The 24,646-nt window shown below is 44.4% G+C and overlaps 1 protein-coding gene across 1 annotated transcript; it reads left to right on the top strand.

The window, feature by feature from the left end:
* The first annotated feature begins 14,275 nt into the window (after nucleotides 1–14,275).
* Nucleotides 14,276–22,194, top strand: SDF2L1 (stromal cell derived factor 2 like 1). The gene is made up of 3 exons (XM_006274743.4): nucleotides 14,276–14,487; nucleotides 14,692–14,888; nucleotides 17,816–22,194. Exons 1-3 carry the CDS (start codon nucleotides 14,325–14,327, stop codon nucleotides 18,092–18,094), a joined length of 639 nt encoding a protein of 212 aa, XP_006274805.1. The 5' UTR covers nucleotides 14,276–14,324; the 3' UTR covers nucleotides 18,095–22,194.
* Nucleotides 22,195–24,646: the final 2,452 nt, after the last annotated feature.

The following is a 24,646-nucleotide window of genomic DNA, read 5'->3' as shown; positions in this document are numbered from 1 at the left end:
CTCTTTCCTGCTTATGCAGGGGGTCGGACTTGATGATCTATTGAGGTCCCTTCCGACCCTAACATCTATGAATCTATGAAAACCTCTTTAAAGTATGGCTTCTACCAGCTTCTTGGCACGTTAACAACACTGGAGATGTGGGCAGATGCACAACTATATCGTTTTAAAGGGGACGACTTACCACACAGGATCACAGGTAAGCTGATTCGTGGCAACTGTTTCGTGTGTCCACTCGTATACTATAGCAAGTGAAACTATGCTGTGGTAAATTAACCTTGTTTAAATCAGGGGTTGGCTGCTTTGTTTTATAGTTTCATAGTCTCATAGTTGTTAGGGGCCGGGGGGGACCTTACAGATCATCGGGTCCAGCCCCCCTGCATGTGGGGGCAGGAAAGACCGCTGGGATCAGAGGACCCCAGCAAAATGGGCATTGACGCTTTTTGAAGATCGCCAAGGTGGGTGACTGGACCAGCTAAGGGGGGAGCCTGTTCCAAACCCTTGGTACTCAATTTGTAAAGAAGTTTTTCCTTATGTCTAGCCTGAAGCGATCCTCAGTCAGCTTGTGCCCATTCTGTCTTGTCCTCCCCTAGGGGGACTTGGTGAGCTGATGCTCCCCCAGGCCCTGAATCTTCCACTTACTGAGAGATGGATACAGCAGACTCAGCTGACCTTTGGTAAATGGGTAGAACTGTTTGTCTATCCCAGCAAGTTTCAGCCAGGGTGCCGTGACAGACTGGGGGGCCTTGACATCCTTTCAGGGGTGCCACACATTGTATGCATTGTATGGTGTCAAAACATGAATACAAGATCCACCCAGAGATTTCAAATAGGAATCCACGGTCTTAAAAACACTCTAACCTGTTATGCTCTTTGAGTTATTTGCAACAGAAGAATTGCTCTATTGTTTTTCCATAGCCAAAAACCAAATGAAAACTGAGAGCTGGCATTTTCTGATGGGTGCCTCAAGTCTACAGAGTTTGGGACCATTAGTCTATCCACTCTTTTCTTACACATTGATAGAATAGAAATAAAATGTAAGAATAAGTGTTTCACTTCTGAATTTGGTCCCCTGTAAAAGCACCTCCTGATAAAGGGTTAGAAATTCCTTCCTCTTCCCAGCCAACCTGAGAAACTGCTGTAAAAAGAACTGTTTTTCCTTGGAGCTAAATCTTTTCTTCCAAAACATGGATCTGTCTAATTTGGGATTAGGACAAGCAAAGGGTTATCAGAGGCAGAAAGCAACAGGGAGTAATCTGTAGTTTACACAGAAGGATGGACGATCTAGTGGTTAGTGTACTAACCTAAGATTTGGGAGATCTGAATTCAAGACTGCTCTGTTCCCAGTTGATTGTCATCACCTCTGCCTATAGCCAGCTCATCTGCTTTCAATAATTGAACATTATTTAGCAACAGGGGAATAGTCTGGCAATTTGCAAGTCTGCTGAAGAAATGTTTGATTAAATGTGAACAACCACTATATCTAAGAATTCAGAGATGTTTTTGGGAAATTCACAGACAGAAAAAGAGGTGCAGTGCATTGCAGAAATAATTCTCTGTAAATGTATTGCCCCTGTCTATGGATGAGATGCAGTTAAGCAGTTTTGATTTCTTCCAAAAGATGGCAGTGTTGCACAAAAGTGCTAGCCAGTTTACTACTACACTGTCTGACAAGGCATAACGCAAAAGATAGTCACTCCAGAGTTCAACTTTCAGGTAACTTTCAGGTATCATAGGTAATTCTCCTATGATATGCAGACAGGGTTCTTTGGGTGAATCTGATACCTTTTATTAGATCAACTTAAATAGTTGGAAACATTTTTCTTAGCAAGCTTTTGGGTTTAAAAACCCTTTGTCGCGCTGAGGAAGCATCTGCAGTTGGTGTGTGCTCTTCCCGGATGGAAAGATACCCCCGTGATATTATGACACTAGTGGAAATCCAGCCTTTTTGGCATCATCACAGACCAAACAGAGCTATTTTCATGCATAAATTTCCTTTGGTTTTCAACATCCTGCTTGCCACCAAACAACTTCAAGGGAAACAGACTATTCCAACTTTTCTTTGAGCCTAATCTGCATATAAAATGAACTGTTCCAAACAGGAGATTTTACCCCACTTTCAACTCTCCTATAAAATATGAGCTTTCATTTCTAACCAGGAGAACTTTTACAACCTTTTCTCCTATGCCTAAAGAAGGGTGCTTGTGCCCAAAAGCTTGCAATTAAAGACATTTTTTTGCATAAATCTAGTTGGTCTAATAAAAGATATAATCTCTACCGTGAGTTCAGATTCCTTTTTCCTCTAGACCCATACAGCTACAACCTGGATACCTGACCTATGATATTATGACACTAGTGGAAATCCAGCCTTTTTGTCATAATCATAGACCAAGCAGAACTATGTTCATACATACATTTCCTTAGTTTTCTAACACTTCTTTCTTTTAAACTGAATTCTGCTTCACAACAATTTAGTACCCATGATTCTGTCTTTTATAAGTAGTGATAATTAAATATTGAAAAATTGTCATGAACCAGCCAAAATGCAGTAGATTTTTCTTTTTTTTTTTTTTTTTTTGTTTTCTCATGTGGTTGAACCACGTTCTTTCTATATTTATTAAATACGAGTGAGGTTCATTGCACAGGCAAGAATTTCAGGTTTGCATGGCTTCCTATTGGCAGCCCAAAGGATGACGAATATAACTTTGTGTGCCTCTGAATATTTGTGTAGTGGGACAAAGTTCCTTCCACAAAGGATTTACTGGGTGACAGTTGATAGCTTATATAGAAATGCTGAGCTATAAGATGCAGAGATCATCAGTCTTAGCCCTGCAGGGAAGTCAAACTGGTTGATTACAGTAAGTGTCCTTCAGCCATAAAATCTGTAAATCTGTGAATGGAGATGAATCAAAGTAAAACTGCTGTCTCTGTGTCGCAAAGGTGGATGCTGTTTAGTAGGGGGGAAAAGGATTTAATTCTACACGTAGGAACAAGCCCTGAGTCCAGAGCAGAGCTATAGTAAATGGGCTTTGCATGACAGAATGACTGTATTCAAGGGTTAACAAAGGGTATACTCCCCTTCTCCTGCTAAAGATGGAAAATGAGCGCTTGTGGCCCACACAGCCACAAGCACTGCTGTAACCCAGGGCCTCTTTACTTCCTCATGAGGAATTTTGGGCTTGTGAATCAAGGCAGTAAGCAACTCCATCACTCATATTCCTGCCAGCCTCTTCCATAATCCCTTGTCCATGGTCTCATATGGAAAGTCACTACAGAACTTTGCTGTATAGAAGTCAGTACTGTGGACCTCCCTTGTGCAGGGTTTGTACCCACACCCCATACAGCAGAAAAGCATGTTTCTCCTGCATTATATGATGCACGTGCTGGAAAGGGTGGCTTAGACTTGGCTTCCAGGTTTCAAAATGTTTTGAGATCCTTGGAGAGGGACATTGCTAATAAACTCTGATTGCAATGATGGTGGGTGCTTCTACATGTATGCTGTAATGCACAGTAGCCTATTTTACTGTGCATTAGAGAGTCACGGCAAAAACTGTGCTAATATGCTAATGTGTAGTAAAATTAGGCTACTACACATTAACCATGCACGCTAAAAAACTGTACGCTTCTGCTACTGCGCATTAGGGCAGTGTGGCAGGGCACTGTTTAGGCCTGCCATTTTAAGGGCCAGAAGACAGCAGCTGGCAGGTGTCTGATGAGGACAGCCATTTTAGATTCAGGATTACCCATATAAACAGGGCATTTTGCTGCTGGGAGGCCAAGCAACAACATTGCCTGGTTGCAGCATTGCTGATATCATCTGGAGGTAAGGGAGGAGCTGTAGGGGATGGTCAGGAGGCTTCTGGTCCTGGGCATGACCTAAAACTGCACCTGACGGGAGTGGGTGGCCTGGTGGAGCTCTCAGTGGTACGGGAGCCCCCAGGAAATACCAGGCCAGTTACCACCCTTGTGAAAGGCAGATCAGGGCGCCTTAAACCCTAGCCCCCACAACCAGGTGGGTTACCCCCTTTGTAGGGTGTAGAAGGTGGACCCCAGGGAGAGAGAGAGTCAGGCCATAGACTCTTAACCTGTCTTGACATTCCCCGACTGATCCAAACTGGGGCCAGGACCGGAAGGGTCAAAGGGCCGGGGGCCCACCATGAGGAATGCCCAAGAGACCTGGAGGTGGGCCAGGGCTAGTAGCCAAAGGTCCCAGGTGGGACCACACCCAAAAGGGGGAGCAGCTCAGGGAGGTATGCAGCCGGGAATGAAGGCAGAATGGGCTGCCTGAATGGAGGGATCTAAGTGGGGTCCAACTAATAGGATTCTGGGCCCCAGTGCAAGGCCAGTGATGTAGATAACATCTGGATGCCATCTGCGAGGCTTGGGCTTCAGTGTACGGGAGGAATGGGGCCATAGATAGTATCCCCTGGCATTGGGGCAAGAAATGGGCAGCCTCCCGGTTTATTAACATCAACTAAATAATTAACGACAAGGCATGGCAGGCGAGAAGGCGGGCGGTTAGCCCAGAAACAGGTGGGCGGGCCACTGGGAAATTGGCCCCGAGAAGGCCCCTGTTACAGGCAGTCTAATGTGCATTTAGTTAGAGGTACAAAATTTAATGCACAGTAGAAAAAGCATATTAATGAATGTGTAGATGCACTCAGTAAGTGGTCAGTAGGGTTTTCCTTCCAGCTGCAGAGATGGCCTCTAGTGCCTGCCACTACATGGACTCCACTTGGATAGATTTCCCACCCCCCACCCCACCCCACCCCATTTTTTTCCCTTGCTTACATACTATTTTTAAGTACAGTTTTACTTCGAAAATTGACTCTGTAAAATGGCCCCTTCATGCCTCACCCCAGAGGAAAACCACATAATTTTGCTAATCGCTTTCCCTTGACATCTCAACCTGGGAGCTGAAAATGAAGCTGGGCTTCCGAGCATTGCATAGTCTAATAAAGACACTGAAAATTAAACATTACCCAATGCTTCTCTAGAGACTGAATGAGCTAGAAGAAAATGTAGCTCACCCCCTTCAGCTGGGCTGGCTCTGCAGGTGTAAGAAGAACATCAGAAGCACTTAGCTTTTTTCTAGTCACTAAAAGTTGGTGGAGCTGACCTACAGAGACAAAATATGCCATTTCCATACGCTCTTTCCTTATGCCAAAACCACACATTAAACTGATTTTAAATTTTGTACTTTCATACAGGATGTCATAGAGCTTGGCCCTAGCACATAAATACTGTACACCTCAGTGGGAGTAGGATGTGGAAGAAGGCTTGAACCATTAATGCAGACCATAATTGGTGCTAATCCAGAAAAGCAAGGAGGTCCTGAACCAAAAGACCAAAGATGACAGAAGTCAAGTGATTCCTATTGACTGTCATGGTTTTTGGGTCAAGTCCTTAAATCTCTGTATAACATTAAGCATGTGATTATTCCTATTAAGGCATTAGTAGGAAGACAAGGGCTACCTGCAGACTTGAAGTCATGTGCATGTGTAAGTGCTTTGTTGGATCAGGGCCCGAGTCACTTTTTCCAAAGTTCAGTTATGCTCCCAATTATTCAGTAGCATTTCCAGAGGCTTCCAGCATTGCAAAGAACGGCTTTTGCTAATAATGAATGCTGCCAGCAGCTGGGAGACCCACTTGTCTGAACATGCCAACATTAAAATGCATTTTGTTTTTCTGTTCCTTCAGCTTTGGGGAGTTAATCTTTACTTGAGATCACGGTAGTAGGTAAACAAGACTTGCTTTACTTTTCCCTAGCATAAAATTTACTTTAAATTACTGTAATAAAATAGAAAAAAACAACCCTTTAATGAGACAAAGCAGAAGCTGCTTCTAAAATGATAGGCAATAACATTTTCTTCTCTTACCTAGCTTCATACATTTACAAAACATTAAATGAAGTTTAAATCTTCTAGAAGAAGGTTAGCTTGAAAAGTTCTTCCTCTCTTTTATTTTTAATTCCAGTGACTTTGCATGTAGAGTCCCTTCCCAGGGTGTCACCTTCAAGTGCTCAGGTTCCCCAATGATGAGCTGCAGGAGGACTGAGGGCTGGGTGGGTGGTGATCGTGTTCCATAGAATTTGCCATGAAAGGGACTTCCCAGGTGAGATGGAAGTTTCCCAATCCCTTGAGAGAGCTCCTTGGAACAACTGCATAAAGCAATTGCATCAGAGAGAGCAAAGAAAAATAGCCACCCTTCTGGACCAGTACACATGGGAGGGTGACTGACTGAGCCCGAGCTCTGCGGATGCAGCTTTGATTGCACTAACATACATGAGTCTGAGCTCCAGAGTCACTTTCCAGAATTTCTGCATGCCCCTGATGGAGATAAAGGTAATTTTGAATCATCCTTCTCCACATTCAGATGCATCTTAAAGGGAATGGAAAAAGAAGGGCTCTAGGACTTGTCCTGCTCCCATTAAAGAGCAAATAAGAGGAAGATTGGATGTTAATACTGGACCAGGGAAAAGGTTTTAGAATCATCATTCATTCTTAGCTAACAAGTAAAGGGGAAGACCCCCCCTCTGGTGGTGTGGTCATTAGGGTAAGTGGCCAGAGGTTGAGAGTTCAAGGCCATAACAGATCTGACACCACCTTCAGCTCTCCTGTGACACATGAATTTTCATTTCCACCAAGGAGAACTTTTACAATCTTTGCATTCTCCTATGCCTGAGGAAAAGGGTGAGTATGCCCAAAAGCTTGCAAAAAAACAAATTTTTTTGCAAATATCTGGTTGGTCTAATAAAAGTTATCACCTCAGGCCATAACAGAAGCACTCATGGCATGGCCACATCAGATTCCAATGAATCTGTGACTTCTACTAAATGCCTTGTCACATGAACATGAGAAAGAAAAGGGCTGGGGAAGGATGTTTGAAAAGGACAGTGGGGTTGCAATGTGCTTTGCTCTCCAGCTTAAACAATCCAGGTGATAGCCAGAGGAGGGAATATCATCCACCTGCACTTGGTATTCTAGGGAGGCATCCTGCCATCTCGGTGCACAATGGGAGGTGGGGGTGCATTCTGGGACCGCAATCTCATTCTGTAAATAACATCCCAGAGATCCTTGGTGTGGTATAAAAGTCAGGGACAGGAAAGGAAAGCACAGAGATAAAGGGCACAGGTTTTTTCCCCCAGCTTTGCTGTTCCCACAACATAAGTTCTGGGATGAATTATTACATTCTTGTCTTCTATAGTTTCCTCCTTCGCAGAACAGACATGATAAAACTCGCCTGTCTCCTGGGGTGCGGTGAGGTTAAATCACTAATGCTTTTAACATGTCAAAACCTAAGATCTGCAGATGGAAGGTACCAAAAAAAGTATACAATGTCTTTATTTTTAATATTATTAGTGATTGAGATAGTAAATCAGGTTCTTGCCTCTGCAAGAGCAGGGGTATTCTATACCATGGAGTCACAGCTGTCAGTGAATGACACTCTTTTCTTTGTTTGGTTACAGACAACCGCGTTCTCAACCAAACCAATGAACTGGAAAGATTTCCTCTTTAGCCTATTTCTGAGTAATGGAAAAGGGAACCAGGATGATCCTTTCTCCTCTTCATGTTAGGCTGCACAGGAGCTCTCCAACTTTGTTGATTTCTTTATTGACATGGGTGTATGAGACAGCCTCCAACATATCATGGAAGATGCAGTCCAGAAAATAAAGGAGGTAATGTTGGAGGTGAGGGCTGTTGGCCTGATTTCTGTGAAACTGAGCATAATCATTTTATCTCGGGGCATTATCCTTCCACACCCAGCTAAGAAGGAGACTGGACAGAAAACTTAAAAACCAGGGTCATTTGTGTGTGTGATTTTGAGGCTCAAGATTGTAACTATGCATGACACAAATCTCACACACAACTCCCACCATCTCGAAAGGTGAGCCTGGTGGATGGAGGCAGAAGGAAGTCTTCACCTGTTCTGTTGGATGGAGAAGGAATGTCTCCAGAGCTTGCACAGCAAGCCCCATTATCGTGAAGGGCTATGGCATCAGCAAGGTGCCATGAAGACCTCACCCATTCTTCCCAAAATGTGAAGTTGTATCTGCTTAAAATAGAACAAATAGATTTCTACTTTTTTTCAAAAATGTATTTTATTTCTTTTTTTATTATTATTTCTACACATTCATCACTACTATAAACCCCTAAACTAGACATGAACTATCTGTTAGGTCCTAAATATTTTAAAAACTTCTCTGCAAACTAACCCCCTCTTTCATACTTCCTGGCTGTGCTTGGGTGACTAAGCTCCCTGGCACACATTACATTTCCGGCACAATTAATGTGTGAATTGCACCATAAATAGCAACAAGTCAAATGTTCATCAAACTTATGGTGCCATAAAATGGCAAATCAGCCGTAAAGATATTCCCCATCTTTATGGTTGGTTTATAGTGCACCATAAACTGACTATATGGCATGTCCCAATGCCTTGATGCAGGCCTTCAGGTAACTGTCAGTATCAGGACTAGAGTAGCCCTGGGTCTGAAATTTGGCTGGGGGCTGTCCTGGTCCCAGTGCTGACAATAATTGATTGTCAGCACTGGGATGTGGGCTTGCCAGGACTTGGTGCCTTAAAGAACCTTGCCCTGCAGTCCCCGTTCTTTAAGCCTCTTTAAGGTGTTGGGTCCTGGTGTGCCTCAGGGCATGGGACAGCTCCAGGGTCCGGGATACAGCTCTTCCGTGCCTGATCTTCAGGATCAAATGGGACAGTCCTTGGTCTGAACCAGGACCAAGGATGCCTGTTGCCTGGTGCTCAACTGAACATTGGGATCCAGCAATAGACCACTCTGGGGTCTGGGACAAAGCCACCTCCACCCCAATTGCCAGGATCAGGCTGGAGGCAGATCCAAATCCTGAACCCCAAGGGATGCTAAATGTTTCTTTAAAAGCAGGTGCACAGCTGGGCATGAATAAGCTTCTGTCATCCCTACCTGCATGTACCCCTTTAAAAAGGCACCCAACACAAATAGCTAGGGATGTGTGAGCATCTCATCCTCCTCTGCTCATGCTGGGGGCACCTCTTTAAATGAGTGCATGCAGCAGAGGATGGGGAGCTCCTCCATCCCCAGTTGTACTGGGGTGCACTGTGAGCCCAACATTAAAGAGCATCTCCCCAGTGTTGGGCTTATGGCACCCACAGAACATAAAAAAGCAGGGTGGGCATTCAACTGGGGCTTCCAGCTGCGCTGCTGCGTATTACAGGTACAGAGCATCTTGAGCTCCATGTCAGGGAAAGTCTCCTTAATTTCAGGTTCATGGGACCCTGGAGTCTCAGGTGCACACCTATTTCTTGATGCTCCCAGGTGCCTATGGAAGCAGCATCTGGGGGGTGGGGAGCTCCCAGCACCGCAGCTGCCACTTCCATGTATATGTGGGGTCCAGTTGGGGAGTAGGAAGCTTCCCACTCCCCAGCTGCAGGTGCCCCCATAGGCTAGCAGCTGGTGGTTGACCAATTGGGGTTTAAATAGCATAGTTTCCCCTGCCTCCCTTTTGAACCCAAGATTTCATGAATGAGGTATTCTTCCAGTTCCTAGATTGTCGCAGGAGGTGGTGGAGGCTGGGTCCGGTGTAGGAAGACATTCTTTTCATACTGGTATGTCTTGAGGAGGGGTACATGGAATAGTGGGTGGATTTTAAGGGCTTAAGCTAGTTGTAATTCATGCCATGGGGTTGATCTGTCAGTTAATACAGTAAGGGCACAGACACAGTGGTCCAGTTTTTGTGAGGGTTGGGTTAGTCACCCATACTTTCTGGCCCACAGAGTAAGTGAGCCCTGGCTGGTGGTGCAGGCCTGCCTGTGGCATATAATCTTCCTTAGCCTCTTCAAGATGTTGTTACGGTTCCTCTTTAACCTGGTGGATAGGCTGTACCAATTCTGTAGCTGCCAGGCTCATGGTTTCTGTGGGTAACGATGGGGGAAAGTGGGAGTGGGACCCATAGGTCAGGACAAAAGGGCTTTGCGCAGTGGAGGAATGTTCAGAGCTGTTCTATGCACATTCTGTGAGTGTCAGGAGCAGTTGTCCTGCTAGAAGTTCAGGTACCAGCACAGGGACTGCTCCACATCAACCTGGCAGCTACAGAACTGGCACGACACATCCACCAGGTTCAGGAAAAACTGAAACAGTAAACTGACAGTAAGGGTCTGAGCTAAAGCCTAGTAAGGTCAAAGAAAGATTGCCATTGACCACAGTAGGCTTTGAATCGAGCCCTCAGTGAGATCAGACGTGGGCCCTACATTGAGTGAGATCAGACGTGGGCCCTACATTGAGTGAGATCAGACGTGGGCCCTACATTCAGTGAGATCAGACGTGGGCCCTACATTCCTTGCTGAAGGCTAGTAGCAGTCTAACGAGTGGAACCCGGGAAGTCTGATGGCTGGGGTGTTCTCTGTAAGCAAGGGCTTGTCTACACACTGAGTTGTACTGGTTCAGCTAAAACAGATTGACTTGGGGCACTGCTGCCTTGCCTCTGCACCCTGTCTGCAGTGCACTACCATGAAACACAGCCCTCCTTCTGGTCGTCACACTAAATCCCCCAAATGGAGTGAAGTAGCCTTCTTAGAGAGGCTTGAGCATGTGCCAACAAACAGGCCAGGACAAAAAGCCTAAGAGCTGTGCTGGACACATGCTCTGGCACCCTCTAAGGAAGCTATGTTGCCTCAGTTTTGGGATATGATACATATGGGGTGGCAATGAGTGGCTGGGACCTGCCTCACTGTGGTGCTTGCAGGCGCAGCATGGAAGCAGTGTAAAAACACCCTTTGTGTGTAAACCAAGCCTGAGAGCTGCCTGCTAGGCTGACCGAGTTGTCAGTCAGTGCTTTTGTCCTGCACACTAACCAGATGGCTCAAAGCTTGCTTCACAAAGACCACAATAATAGAAAGGAAAATCCTCTTGTACAATACGATGCTTTGGGCCAGAATCCCCATTTCAAGATAGTCTTGTACCTTATAGCTCCCTGTTCCTGCATTTCCAATGCAAAACAAATTGCTACTGCCATGCCAATGCAGGGTTGTTTTTCAGGGGTCTGATGTATCCCCAAGTACAACTGAATGGACACTGTGGGTGCTCAGTATCTCTAAAAATTAAACCCACAGCTTTTTGCATGAGTGAGGACTGCAGGATTAAGTGAGTAAAGGCCTAAGGCACACTAGATGTGGACTAACTTCTCAGTTAGACTGATGTAGCCTCATACATTTTTTTTGTTTCATTTGCATCAAGGAAAATTATGATGGTGCTCCAAACCAAGAAGCTGATGTCTTCATCCAACTCTCCATCATATAATTTCAGGGGAGAGTTACCTGCAGCTTGCAGCAGCTTACTAAAAACAATAGCAGCCCCTGTAGCAATAATGTGGCTGTTAATTGCCATGGTTGTTTGGCGCTTATGGGGTTCTTTGTTGGCAACCGTTCTAACCCAATTATGTTTCTAAAGTACAACTGAAAAGCATTGTAGGGAGCACCATGTAAACTGTACTAAATGCACAGGGAGTTAGTGACCTCCCAGAAAGACAAAACAGGTGCCAGCTAAAGCCCCAAACGATTGATTTTCCACGGCTAAAACAGCAACCACAGACATCTGTTTTGCCCTGTTTAAAAACAGCAACAAAAGTGAGTTGTTGTCTTAGAAGAAGAGGGAAGCCTCCAAGAATGGAGTATAACTATGGCATTTGAGAGTCAAACAATACACCAGCCTCATTTGTTTTCTTTAGGATCAGACACTTATGCATCTAGCAAAAAAAAAAAAAAATTTATTACTAGAAAGACACAGTGTGGGGGTGGGGAAAGACAATTGTAACAGAGATTTAGGATAGAAGCTTGATTTAATACAGGCAATTTAAACAGTCATGAGCCAAAAGTCAGAGATGCTTCTCTACATATGTAGTCAGTCAAGGCCAACAAAACAAATAATAAACATCTGAGTGACTCAGTGAGTGACATCATGTGGGAAGCAAAAGGCTTTGCAGATCCAGCACTGGTGGAAGAGATGAAGTCAGCTGAATATTTTCTGATGCTCACGCTTGCTTGCAGTGTGGATGTACTGTCCAAACCAACTAATTAGAGTAAAAGTAATGTTGCAATTCTGTAAATTTGCACACATGCACTACCCCAGCCTAGAAGACTTGCCTCCTGAGCTGAAAGTCCTCTTTGCTCCCTCTGTTGGGGGCTCTTTTGCTGTACCCCAGTCAAGTTACATTGCGTTCAGAGAGGCATTCAGCTGGTAGCAAGACTTTCTCACACCACCATTGTGACAGTGGGATATACCAGACAGGCTGTCTCCTGTTGATAAAGTGATGAGAAATATTGTCCTCTTCTTTCCAGTACCACAGACAAAAAGAATGGTTTTGTTTTAGCTGCAGAACTGCACGAGGATTAAGAAGCAATCCATAAATTATTCCAGATACATTTTATACATCTACTTTTCTGTTATACATATTATATATAGTTTAATAATTGCTTTATGTTCTAGGCTTTTCCCAGGAGCAGTTGGGATAAAAAAGTGATCCTTCTCCTCCAAAAGTGCCCTCATATATCATTTAAGATCCATGAAAATCACTCCCAACTATTACCAGTGTAGTGCCTATGCCAGATGGTCCAGAAGCTCTGATTCCTTTCAGCTGGGACCAACGATGCATATGCATACGAGCCAGTCCATTCCTGGCTTTGCTTTTCTACCCTTTGTTAAATGTGGCATTGTGAGTGGTGAGCGCTGTGCTGCTGACAGGGTCACTACACTCCTTGGACTGTGGGATATGCTGAGTACTATAGTGACTGCATTGTTGTACAGGCACTTGTACCTGAACTAAATTAATACTAACTGGCTTGAGAATGGAGGAGCCTAGCCACAGCAACACAGAGACTGCTGAGGGCTACTTTACCCAGCTGTTTGGGTGGGTTTTCCAGAATGCAGAGAGCTTCACGCTGCCATGGATAAGACTCCTGGACCAGCTGGTTGAACATTAACTCAGCTCTGTCTACACTATACTGTTGCGTAGATATACACATTGTTTCCAGGATCTCTTGCAAACTAAGCAGCTAGCGTTCCTCGCAGACGGATATGCACCAGCGTAACTTCCCTGACCCCTTCAGCCTTGTCATCAGGACCATCTAAAACTTTCCTACATGTATTTTTTTTTGCTGAAACCTAAACAAACATGTTAGTAGACATTGTCTGCTTGCCTCAAGAAATGGTTTTGTTTTCTTCATTTCCTGAAGAGTTAAAATGTTCTGGTGTCATATTTTCCACCCCTTTGACAGAAAGTGCACGTTTTCAGTGAAAAAAAATGACTCAGGCTGCTGTTCTGATGTCACGTAACACTGGTCCAGCAGCGTGGGATTGTGTTGAAGCCTGATACTTCCCTTGGAGTTTGCTTGAACAGCTGCAGGCACCTGGCTCTTGCACAGGGATGCTGACGGTTTGGTGTGGGTTGGTCACAGGGCGTCACGCATGGGCGGGGGGGGTCGCACCCCTCAGTTGCTGTGTAGCTCACATGCCAGGCAGGGCTGCTAACCCTCCTGGATTGGCCGGGAGTCTACGAGAATCGGCATCCATCTCCCAGTGACTACTGAAAGCAATCCAAATTTTAATAGGATATTTTCAGAAAATGAAATGATGTCATGGAGGGGGGAAAAAGTCCTCTGGAATAGCTCCAGACAGGTGACAGCCCTAATGCCCGGCAGGAGGCCCGAGCAGGAGCGGAGCGGAGCGGAGCTCACCACACACACACACACACACACCCCCCAGAAGCAAACGAGGACCTGCAAGCTCTCACACACACACACACACACACACACCAGAAGCAAACGAGGACCTGCAAGCTCTTACACACACACCAGAAGCAAACGAGGACCTGCAAGCTCTCACACACACACACACACACACACACACACACACCAGAAGCAAACGAGGACCTGCAAGCTCTTACACACACACCAGAAGCAAACGAGGACCTGCAAGCTCACACACACACGCACACACACACACACACACACCAGAAGCAAACGAGGACCTGCAAGCTCACACACACACGCACACACACACACACACACACACACACACACACACACACAGCAGAAGCAAACGAGGACCTGCAAGCTCTGGGATGCCACGCCACCTGCTCTCATTGGTTGTGCCGGCCTCAGCGCCGGGCCAATGAGCTCCTCCCTCGTGTGCGGAGACAGCCCAATGCGGAAACCACTTCCGCACCGAAGTGGGCAGGGATTGGCCAACCACGGTGCTGGCAGCGCGTGATTGGCCAGGTCGCCGGCTGCGGAAGTGGGGGTCCTCGAGGCAAGTAGAGGGCTGGGGCTGAGGAGCGATGCGGTGCGTCGGCCTCCCGCTCCTGCTCCCGCTCGTGCTGCTCGCGGCGCTGCTGGGCGGGGAGGCCGCGGCGGACGCCGTCACCTGCGGGTCGGTGCTGAAGCTGCTCAACACCCGGCACAGCGTGCGGCTGCACTCGCACGAGGTCAAGTACGGATCCGGTGAGCGCCCGGCGGCCGGGGGGGGGAAGGAGGGAGTGGGGTCGAGCCTTGTGAGGGGCTGGGGGCCCTGGCAAAGCCGTCCCGCTCCACGAATCTGCCCCCCAGATTCGTGGGCGGGCGGGCGGGCTCGAGCTCCGGCGCCGCCACCCCTCCCTCGCCATAGCGCGGGGCTACCGCTGACTCTGGCCGGGCTCCTCCGAACAGGCAGCGGGCAGCAGTCGGTGACCGGCGTCGACGCGCCCGACGATGCCAACAGCTACTGGCGCATTCGAGGGAAAAGCGATGGCAGCTGCCAGCGAGGCGCGGCGGTGAAGTGCGGGCAGGCCATACGCCTGACCCACGTCAACACGGGGAAGAACTTGCACACGCATCACTTCGCCTCGCCACTGTCCAACAACCAGGTGAGGGGCGCTGCAGGCTGGCACGGGTAGGTCACGGGGCTCTCGCCTTGTTTCCCAAATCGAGGCAGATGTTTTGAGGTGCTTTTCTGCAGCCCCGAATTAATTGATCAGACCCAAATTGGTGAAATTGAAGCCTTACCACTATTGTCGATGTTTACTGTTGGCTAGTGTAAGGTGTTCCTTTCCCCCTGTGCTGAATCCCGCTCCGGGGCATCGCGCCAGGTGTCCCCAGGTGTCGCGTAGGGAGAGCAGAGCGGTGGTGAGTTCTGCGTTGGGGTCTGGGTACCTAGAGGTGAAGTGCTGTGATGCTGAGCATGGCAGCACGTGTCAATTTGCAGTTCTAGCGCTTGGTCTCGATCTCTGTCCTCGCTTTTACTTTTCTCCCCCCAGCCGTCCAAAAAAACCTTTGCATGCAAAGTTATGTTTATTCTTCGTGTTTGTGCGCCAATAAAGCAATCTCTTCTTTCATTGCCCTGCCAGCTTCTATCGTTGCCCGTCAGCAAGTACTTGTTTGACATTTGATGATCCTTTATAGAATAAACATCCTAAATCTGTTGGAAGTTTTTATGATCATCTCTGGACTCTCTCTCTGAGGGAGAGAGCACGATACAGTAGGTAGATCACTAGACTAAGAATCAGAAGACCTGACTCCTTTTTGGCTTGGCAACTGATATACCGTGCAAGCGTGGCAAATCGTATGCCCTCTTCCTGTCTCGCCCTTGAATTTATACATTTAGATTTGAAGGTCCTTGATAAGTTTTATATTATCTATATGGTGCCTAGAAAAACAAGGTCCAGATCTTGTTTGGGCATCTAGATAGTACTGCCATATGAACAGTAATGAGATAAAGGACTGAAATGAAATGTTTTTTAAGAATGATTGAAAGAGTGGAAGAATCTAATAAAAACTGGTATAAAATTACACATCATTCATTCTACAGTAGCATTTCATGTAGAAATGGCCAATGACATACCTTTTATTCTGTGATGATTTTCTCATGATGAGCTCTTTCTAAGAAAAGAAGATTAACTGTGAAGTTATTTGTAGTTGTTTTGTTCTCCGAAGGATAAATATATTGCTGAGTTTGTTTGTTTTTTTGTGGGTTTTTTAATTCCAAATTTTAAAAAATTGGAATAGCTGGATGCTTTTCTTAAAAAGATTATGCATTATCTGGAATAAATCCTGTACAGCATTTTAGCAAGAAAAGGCTTCAGATGCTTTCCCAGTGATTGATGGGACCTGGAACTAGGTTATCAGGCTTAATCGGAAGCCAGGCAGTTTTGAACTCTGATTTCAGTTCAACAAAAAATTTATTTCACGTTGCTGACAAACAGTATCCATGTTTCATAAAATATGTCATTTTTCACCTCTTTGGCCACATCCAGATAAGCATAGACATGCAGTTTGTAGCACCACAGACCCATCTGCAGCACCACACACTACACTTGCAGGTGTTTCCTGTGCTGCTACTTCGCAGTGGCGGGGAAGGGTTTACACCAGGAGATCCCAGGGTCAAAAAAAAACAAAAAAAAAAAACACACCAAAAAATGGGGCAGCACTCACGGTGGCAGCACACGCCATCCAAAACCAGAGCCTGGTCAGCTAGAGCCACACTAGCTGCCAGCCAGGCTCCCAGCTACAGGAGCACTGCAGCTACAACTCCCCAGGACCCCAGGTAAGCCTGCTGGGGCCAGCATAGTTGCTGGAGCCAGCCTCCCTGCCCCACCTGGGGTAGACTGCCACGTGCCAGCGCACATGTGGCACGGGCATTTGCTGGGGACAAGTGGCAGTAGAACAAGGTGTGCTGCTGCTGCTTGTCCCCAGAGTAGAAAACTTCTGCTCTTGTCTGGACATGGCCTTTGAGTGCAAGTTCAACAAAAGAGGAATGGAACTTGGGGTAAAAGGCTGCAGGTAACTCAGGTAGAATACTTTCAGTTGTCTTCATTTTTCAGTGAATGATCTTTCATATTTAGCAATAAGTCTTTAAGAATATCTTGAAGGACAAATGCTTGTGAATCTGATATAACTTTAAATCATTTTTGGGGGATGGGGTAAGGGGTTAATTTGTACCACACGTTTCTTCTACAAAACTGTGCTAAATTTAGTGCATGATTACATTTATTCCCAGATATTTTTTTTGTCTTTAGTGGGTGCATCTACATGTTCATTAATGCACTGTAGTTACTGCGCATTAAGTTTAGTACTTGGATAACCAAGTACTAAATCAATGTTCAGTAATTTGCGCTACCGCACAGTAGCACCGGCTAATACTACTGCGAAATAGTGTATTAGCACAGCTTTTGCCTGGCACACTACTGCGCAGTGTTACTAGGCTACTATGCAGTTAGCGTCTCATGTAGACGTGCCCAGTGAAAATTCATTTACGTTAGCCAGAAGACTTTTTTATTTATTTTAGAATAATTCAGTCAACTGTTTTAAGTAGGAATTTATCTAAGATGAATATCCCTGTAGAAGTCTTAAGTAAAATGGAAATTTGACTCCTTAGGAAAATTTAAGCTAAGTCTGTGACTTTTCAACAAAAACTATGTTGAAGAAATTGTTACTAAGAGTAACTGAAGTGAGTCATACTGCAAAGCAACTTTCTATAATAAGTAAACCTACTGGAGTAGGAAGGAGAGTTCTACATCTCACGAGTATTTTATGTTGAACTACTTTATGCTGATAGTTTCTCTCCTGTGTAATTCATTTGGTTTTTGTTTCTTTGTTTTTGACATTTTACCTCAGTTATAAAGGAAGTAGGTTACTGCATTTGAATTGGATCAGGTGCCACAAAGACAGTACAATGGTACTTCTTGTTTTCTACCCTTCCTTACTGCTTACATCTTTGCTAAGTGCTCAGTTTCTTTGAAATGCACTGATAGTGTTTCTTTAAGTTCTTACTTCAAGAAGTTTGTATTTCTAACAGGAAGTGAGTGCCTTTGGTGATGATGGTGAAGGAGATGACCTGGATATATGGACTGTGCAATGCAGTGGGACCTACTGGGAGCGGGACGATGCAGTGCGCTTCAAGCACATGGGAACTGAGGTGTTTCTCTCAATAACAGGGGAACAGTATGGCCACCCAATCAGAGGCCAACGGGAAGTTCATGGCATGTCTACTCCTAATCATCACAACTACTGGAAAGCAATGGAAGGAGTTTTCATCAAACCCAGTGTGGAGTCTGCAAAACATGATGAGCTCTGAATTGGTTTGAAGACTTACTTAACCATGCTTGTTTAACCCCAGCTGATGAGCTGCTGCTCCTTGGTCTCTTGCAAATACTGTGTTGTCTAAGTCACTGACTCTGTACAACTGAAAGGCATTAGGAGGTTTCAGGAATCCATTGCTTCTGTGGGGGACTGCATTTTCCTGGATTTTTGCATTGAAACTTGAGTTTTATAGTTGAATTGGTAAAGCAGCTTGTGCTTCTATTTGTTTTCACTGCAATTTTCTTAGTTCATTGCTTTCTTCTCTTTTCCTTAGTCCAGAAGGAAGTGGCAAACAAAAGTAAAATCTCTCAATCCCAAACACAGTACAGATTTGCATTTACTTTTTTGTAAACCCTGTGCAGTTATAATTATATTTTTGGAAACTAGTGTGTGTAGTGTTCAGTGAAAGAAAGTACTAAGTGCAAAGATGAAGTAAATTCAAAATGGGGAACATTTCTCTTACCAAACATGGGGGCTTGTGGAGAAGATGGAACTGCCAATCCAGTTTTTTCTGAAAAATATCTGTGGTTCACTTGAAAGGTACTTCTTACATTTTATTATGAGTGGCAGTGTGCGCTTCATCTGCATTCAGAATCTTCTCTTTCGAGAGAGAGAACACATTTCATTTACATGTTGTGGCAAGAGCACTTATTTTTTCACTTATTACTTTTTAAGAATTTGCATTTTGGTAGTGGTTGTACTGCTACTATTTTAAATGATAAAATTGTTCTGTTCTGAGAACTACTCTAGAAAACTAATATTTATAGAAAGCTGAGGTTCATTAAATTATTTCATATAGTCTGAAAGAGCAATTCTGTTGAACCTTGCCTTTTTTTTTTTACTCTTGCAAATAACCTGATATGATTCAATATTAGAACCCAGATAAAAGAAAAGGATCGATATATAGCTAGGTTTGCTCAGATTAGGAAAAAGGACAGATTCTTGTTTCATGTATAGGTCCTGAACTTCTGAGAAAGGGACTGTGCTGTGAATACTACTAGTCAGAAACTTTGTTCTTGAACAAATCATTGAATTTCTCTATGCCTCTCCTCATCTCTAAAAAAGAAATAATAATTATTAGAGTAGGGTGTAATGAGGGTTAACTAATGTGTGTGTGAAGCCTCATTTAACATGAAAAGTGCTATATGAATTCTTGTTCTATTGCTTTGAATAATGAGGCCACATCCGTGGCTGTGTGGTATGGGGTGCCACAGACCCATCTGTGGTACCCCACACTGCACGTTCAGGCATTTCCCGCGCTGCTACCTTGCAACATGGGGATTTTTTTCCTGGGGGTCAAAAAAACCCCATGCACAAAAAAAAGTGGGAAAGTGCATCTGGCTGCAGCATATACCAACCTAAACAGCAGCCGTGTCCATCAGAGCCTTGCTTCAGCTGCTGGCCAGGCTCCCAGCTTCAAGGGCACTATGGCTGTGGCTTCCCTGGCCCCTTGGACCTCAGGTAAGGCTGCTGGGGCCAAACTAGCTGCTGGTCCCAGCTTCCCCTATTCCTCTCAGGGTAACCTGCCACATGCCAGAGGGTGTGTGGCACAGGCATTCCTCAAGGACAAGTAGCAGCAACACAAGGTGTGTGGCTGCTTCTCATCCCCGATGAACCAAACATCCATGCTTGTCTGGACAGTCTTATTTTTTTCAGCAGAGCAGAGACAAAGGTTGCAAAATCAGGGGCACCTGTTGCCATGGAGTGTTGACTTGCCATTCTAACTTCTGAACTTTCAGTTACTGAAGCAGGAGGCTGCTTTGCTCCTTATACTGTGACTGTCACGATACTGATTTTCAGTTTGAGCATGCGTTGTTGCCATTAGTCACAAAAGTTGTAATTAATTTTTTCTTACTTGTTGATGTGCTTAACACCTTGTATTTGTTCTTGCTGTTGAACTGCACAGGCTGGCTTTGATTTCTCTTATGCTAAAGCTGTTTGCATTTTTAGTGTAACCATTGCAAGAATCCTTATTTAACAGTCTTGCAACACTCAACTATTTTCCTTACTGAAAAAAAAGGCAAGACTTGTTTCCTGTTGCTGTTGTGGATAATTTCTCTGAACATTGTCAGAAGTATTTTCATCAGGGACTATGGATGGATGTGTGGCAAGATGCCTCTCCAGGGAACAAAGAGGATGGGGTGGCCATGAAGCAGGCAGAAGGAGTCCCTGCAGCCCTCATTTTCTGGGCAAACCCCTTCCAGGTGTCTGCCATGCCTTTGATGTTTGTTATTTCAATGAGTGAGGCTGCCCCAGGGCTTCCAAAATTGTTCTTTCAAATGACTACCAGGTGCCCGTGGTCACTGCCTTATGGGTGAATTGCGTGTCTCTGTCCATCCCCTACAGCACCATGCCTCGCAAATGGCATCCGCATTGAGATGTCTTCTTTCACTTAAGCTCCCTTCTGGGGTTCCTAGCCCTTTGCTGATCCCACACTCAGCCTCTCACTGAGTCCCTAGGAACCTCCTCCTCCCCATAGTTCCTCTCCAAACCTCCAGACTGCTTTAGGTGTTATCTCCAAGCTGGCCTTCTGGAGCTGCAGACATCTTGCTTAGGTGATATTCTCTTAGCAGGCTCCCAGATGTTACTGCCAGCTTTTCTTGGGCTTGTAATTACACCTGCCACTCCCTGGGTCACCTGGCTCTCCAATTAGCTCTGGCCCACTCCCGCCAACAGCTTTGCAGGGTGTCTGGCCTCTTAAAATGGCAGGCATCCCAAATGCCCTGCCACAGAATGGTCTTTGTACTGTTTTAATTTTTAGGAGTAACCATCTAAGCAGCAGTCAAAGGCTTCAGTAAAACTGGCCAAGTGCTTCTGCATAGAGAAAGTATGGAAACAAGCTCTAAAATTGCCATTTACACAATTCATTAATAATTCATCTGAGTTCATTTGATTAGTCAGCCTATTAAAGTGAAGATTAATAAAGATAATAATAACTGAAAAAAACCTTCTTTTCCTGTGTGCTGAGAAACAAACTGCTTCTCCCCTCCTTTCTTGTTCTAGGAAGAAAGGCTATTCCCTGAACCCAGCATCGTAAGTAACTGCAGAAGGAAGGGTGGTAGCACTTGTGGGAAAGAAGGGGTCACATCAAGCACATGTTCTGCATTTCCATGGGCCAAGCTTCTATACAGCCAGGTCTCATGGGTCAGGTCCAGTATCAGCACTCCTCCGCTAACTCAGTCTTCCTACAAGAAGGATGGGCCCAGCACTACATCCCTAGAGATGCACTTGCTCTTCATTTGACCCATACTCAGTGAACTAATTAACTGTTCATCTCCTTGTATGCCTGTTCCCAGACACTGAGAATGCTAAATCATAGCTACTGAGGAAGGAACTTGTTGGGCTTGCCCTTTTTAAGTAACAGTGGGTGATAAGGCAGAGAGAGAGAATTAAGAGTAGGGTCATAAGTATTCAGTTGGTTTTGCTTCCACTCATGTAGGCTAAAAATCTGTCACTGTTCCTCTGTTTAACTGCACAGGTCTTTATTCCGTGCTACATGCAAATTTTTTTTTACTCAGTGTCAATGGGTGAAATGTCCTGCAGCAAATTGATCTTTTATTTAAAGTACAGCTTGACTTTTGCAAGAAGTGCAGCCTTCCCCATTGCTGAGATGACTTTTCACAGCTGGAAAGAAAAAGGGAGAGATTCTCTTTTGATTAAAGAGATCAAACACTAAGATGTCCTCTCTTGGTTCAGCCTGTAACAACAGGTTTACACAGACCTTTAGTTTTAAAACAGCTCAAGTCCTGCAAACATCTGACTAATCCAACTAACTGGCATATATCTAAAGTTGAAGAATAGTTAAATGATTGCAGAATTGAAGCTATTAGAATACATTGATACCTGTTTATCTTAGAAATGCAGTGAATCGCATTTGTTGGCAGTAAATGGGCATCTCTATCAAGTTGTCTGGTCTGTCTTTTTGCTAATGTATCCCTTTTCTGTTGCCTTTTCATTTCTGTGTTCCAGACACAAAATACGCTAACTGTGCTTTAAAAGGAAATTTGTGTTGGTATGTATTGAAACAGTTTGCTTGTTGTGCTTTGTGGGTTTGACAGAACCTTTTAAGAAATTTGTTTTAAAAAAGTTCTGATTGCCATGTGTGCGGCTGTAATTTTTCATGTGGATGAGACAAAAAATCCACCCTGCAAGCAAAACCGGCATCCATGCAGAAGACTTTCTTTTCTATTTTATTGTTTATTTTTAAGTAAAATACAGGAGAGAGACAAATTTATACTGCAAAAATGAAATCTCAATTTTGATTAAATTAATTCAGACAGACAACCATTGCTCACCCTTCACTACCATACTTGTAGGAGACATCTTTCGTTCTAATGTGACCTAGTGTTGACATTTCTGTGAGCTCCTTCATCTATTTTTAATGTTAATGAGCACATCCTCTTTCTTTCCAGATACCTTATTTCTTAAGAAAAGTCTTCTGTCAGGGCATCTGGAAAATTGAACTGATGCATTTCTTGAGTTGATGAAGTTGCTTTAATGCTTCAGCAGTTGTTGATGAAAGAGTATTTGCGTCCTGTGAATTTATCCTTCAGCTCTCGCATCAGCAAGCATATCGTCAAAGGCTTTATAAACTGGCATCCGAAGGCTGGCACCTTTACTGTTAGGTCAGTGTACTGTGTGACCCCCCCCTCCCCCCCCCCCCCCATGTCATTGAACTGAATGAACAGAGGCCACAAAAATCATGAGTACAGGTGTGGAAAAAATGATGAGTATGGCTTGTGGTAGCTCTTTCTTTCATGTTTGGAACTCCTGGACTTGCAACTATTTTGGAAATATTTGCTTCCCAGCACGCGCACACATTGCTGGAGTTTAAGAATGAATGAATTTGGAATGGTGCTATTCAGTATTCACCTTCTGTTGCTGGAACCCCTTACAATTCACAGTGCAATTCTTGGACTTCAAGGAAAACTTCCAACAGTACTGAGCTGTTATGACCATCACAAGAGTTAGGACTTTGAACAGGGAGTTCATCCCTGGGTTTTTTGTTTTTATTTTAGTGCAACAAGCTGTGTTATGGTAGTTGTGACTCAACAGAACTGCTCTTTCTGCATGTAAGCTTAAATCAAAACTAAGCATTTGTGCCTATGACTAACAGAAGAGTAAGTTGAATAAACAACTGGGAAAGATAAATAAGAACCTTGAAAGATGCACTATAAGAGAAGATGTTTTGGAAGAGGAATGGTGGAACAGTTGATGTAGCGGACTGACACAGATTTTGGGGGGATAAAATCAAAATAGTTTTATGCAAATATATCATAGTCATAGTAGCTAGGGTCAGAAGGGACCTAAACAGATCATCAAGTCCAAGGGTAAAAGGGTCTTCTACTAAGGGTAGTAGATATGTAAAGCCTACTTGGTTTTAAAAAACAATTTTTGGAGTCTCTGCTGAATATTGACCTAATATCAACCTAACATTCACACACTTCCATGTGTGAGAGTCTGTCTTGAATGTTTGTTGTCAGATTAATGTTAGAGTGAAATTTGTGCACATCCAAACACATGCACACAAATGTTACCTTATTTTTAAAACCCTATGCGACTGCTCAGTATGTGTACATACTCACTGTAGGTTTGATTGTGACTGATTCTCTACTAAGTCAGCATTTCCTTTCACCTCTTAGGTTGGCATATTTATTGATTAGGAGGGGGTTTTTGTAATTTAAAAATAAGCAACTTAAATCAGTGCAAGCCTGTGATTGCGAGTTGTCTTTGGCAGTGTATCTGACCCTGTTAGTCATACCAAAGCCTGCGTCTGTCTTCTGCCTGCTCCTCTGCTTCAGCAATGGAATCAACAGCTGTAGCCACAGATGGACCATGTTTGACAGCTGTCCTGCACAGAAGCCAAGCCTTATAATATCTCTCTCTAGCAGCAGCATCTTGCTGAGTGTCTGATTCCTTGGCTGTAACATTTGCTGGTTTTTTGGTTGAGTTCCCTGCTGGCAATGAGGAAATTTGGCTGTGAGCCTGTGAGAGGTTAAGGTATGTAAGACTGCCTGATCATTTTTCCCCTTTTAGTTCTCAGTTTCCATTTTCTTATTTTTGATTTTTATGCTTTCTGTTCACCCATAACTTCCTCCTCTAATCCATCTCTGAGACACTGTTCAAGTGTGTTGGTTTAAAGAGCGATCCAATCTGTAGCTTCTGCATCCTCATGCCCTCTGGACACCAGAGGCTGTGGTCTACAATACATGGTCTCAAAAACACATTCAATATTTACTGAAGTAAAACTTTTTAGTAGAAGTAGAGGGGCTTAGAGGTGTGTAAGGTGCCCTGCAACCACTCTCCTTCCCATTTCTCTGCGGAGAAAAAGAAAGATGGTGTTTGCCTCAGTAGTAAAAAACTGAAAAAAAAAAAAATATGGTGAACTAGTACTTCACTGGGAGCACAAGTCAATTTTAGCATTCCTAAGATGAACCCTTAACACGCAGGAAAAAAGATTAATTTAACAAGTACCTAAGTGAGGGAAGAACAGCTAATGGATTCATGCTTCTGTATCTATAATAATATCTTAGACTGGGACCCTGAG

Source organism: Alligator mississippiensis, chromosome 10 (genome assembly GCF_030867095.1).
Source record: "Alligator mississippiensis isolate rAllMis1 chromosome 10, rAllMis1, whole genome shotgun sequence".
Taxonomy (NCBI): domain Eukaryota; kingdom Metazoa; phylum Chordata; order Crocodylia; family Alligatoridae; genus Alligator; species Alligator mississippiensis.
The sequence above is the reverse complement of the archived record's forward strand: the minus strand, read 5'-3'. Positions and strand labels throughout refer to the sequence as shown.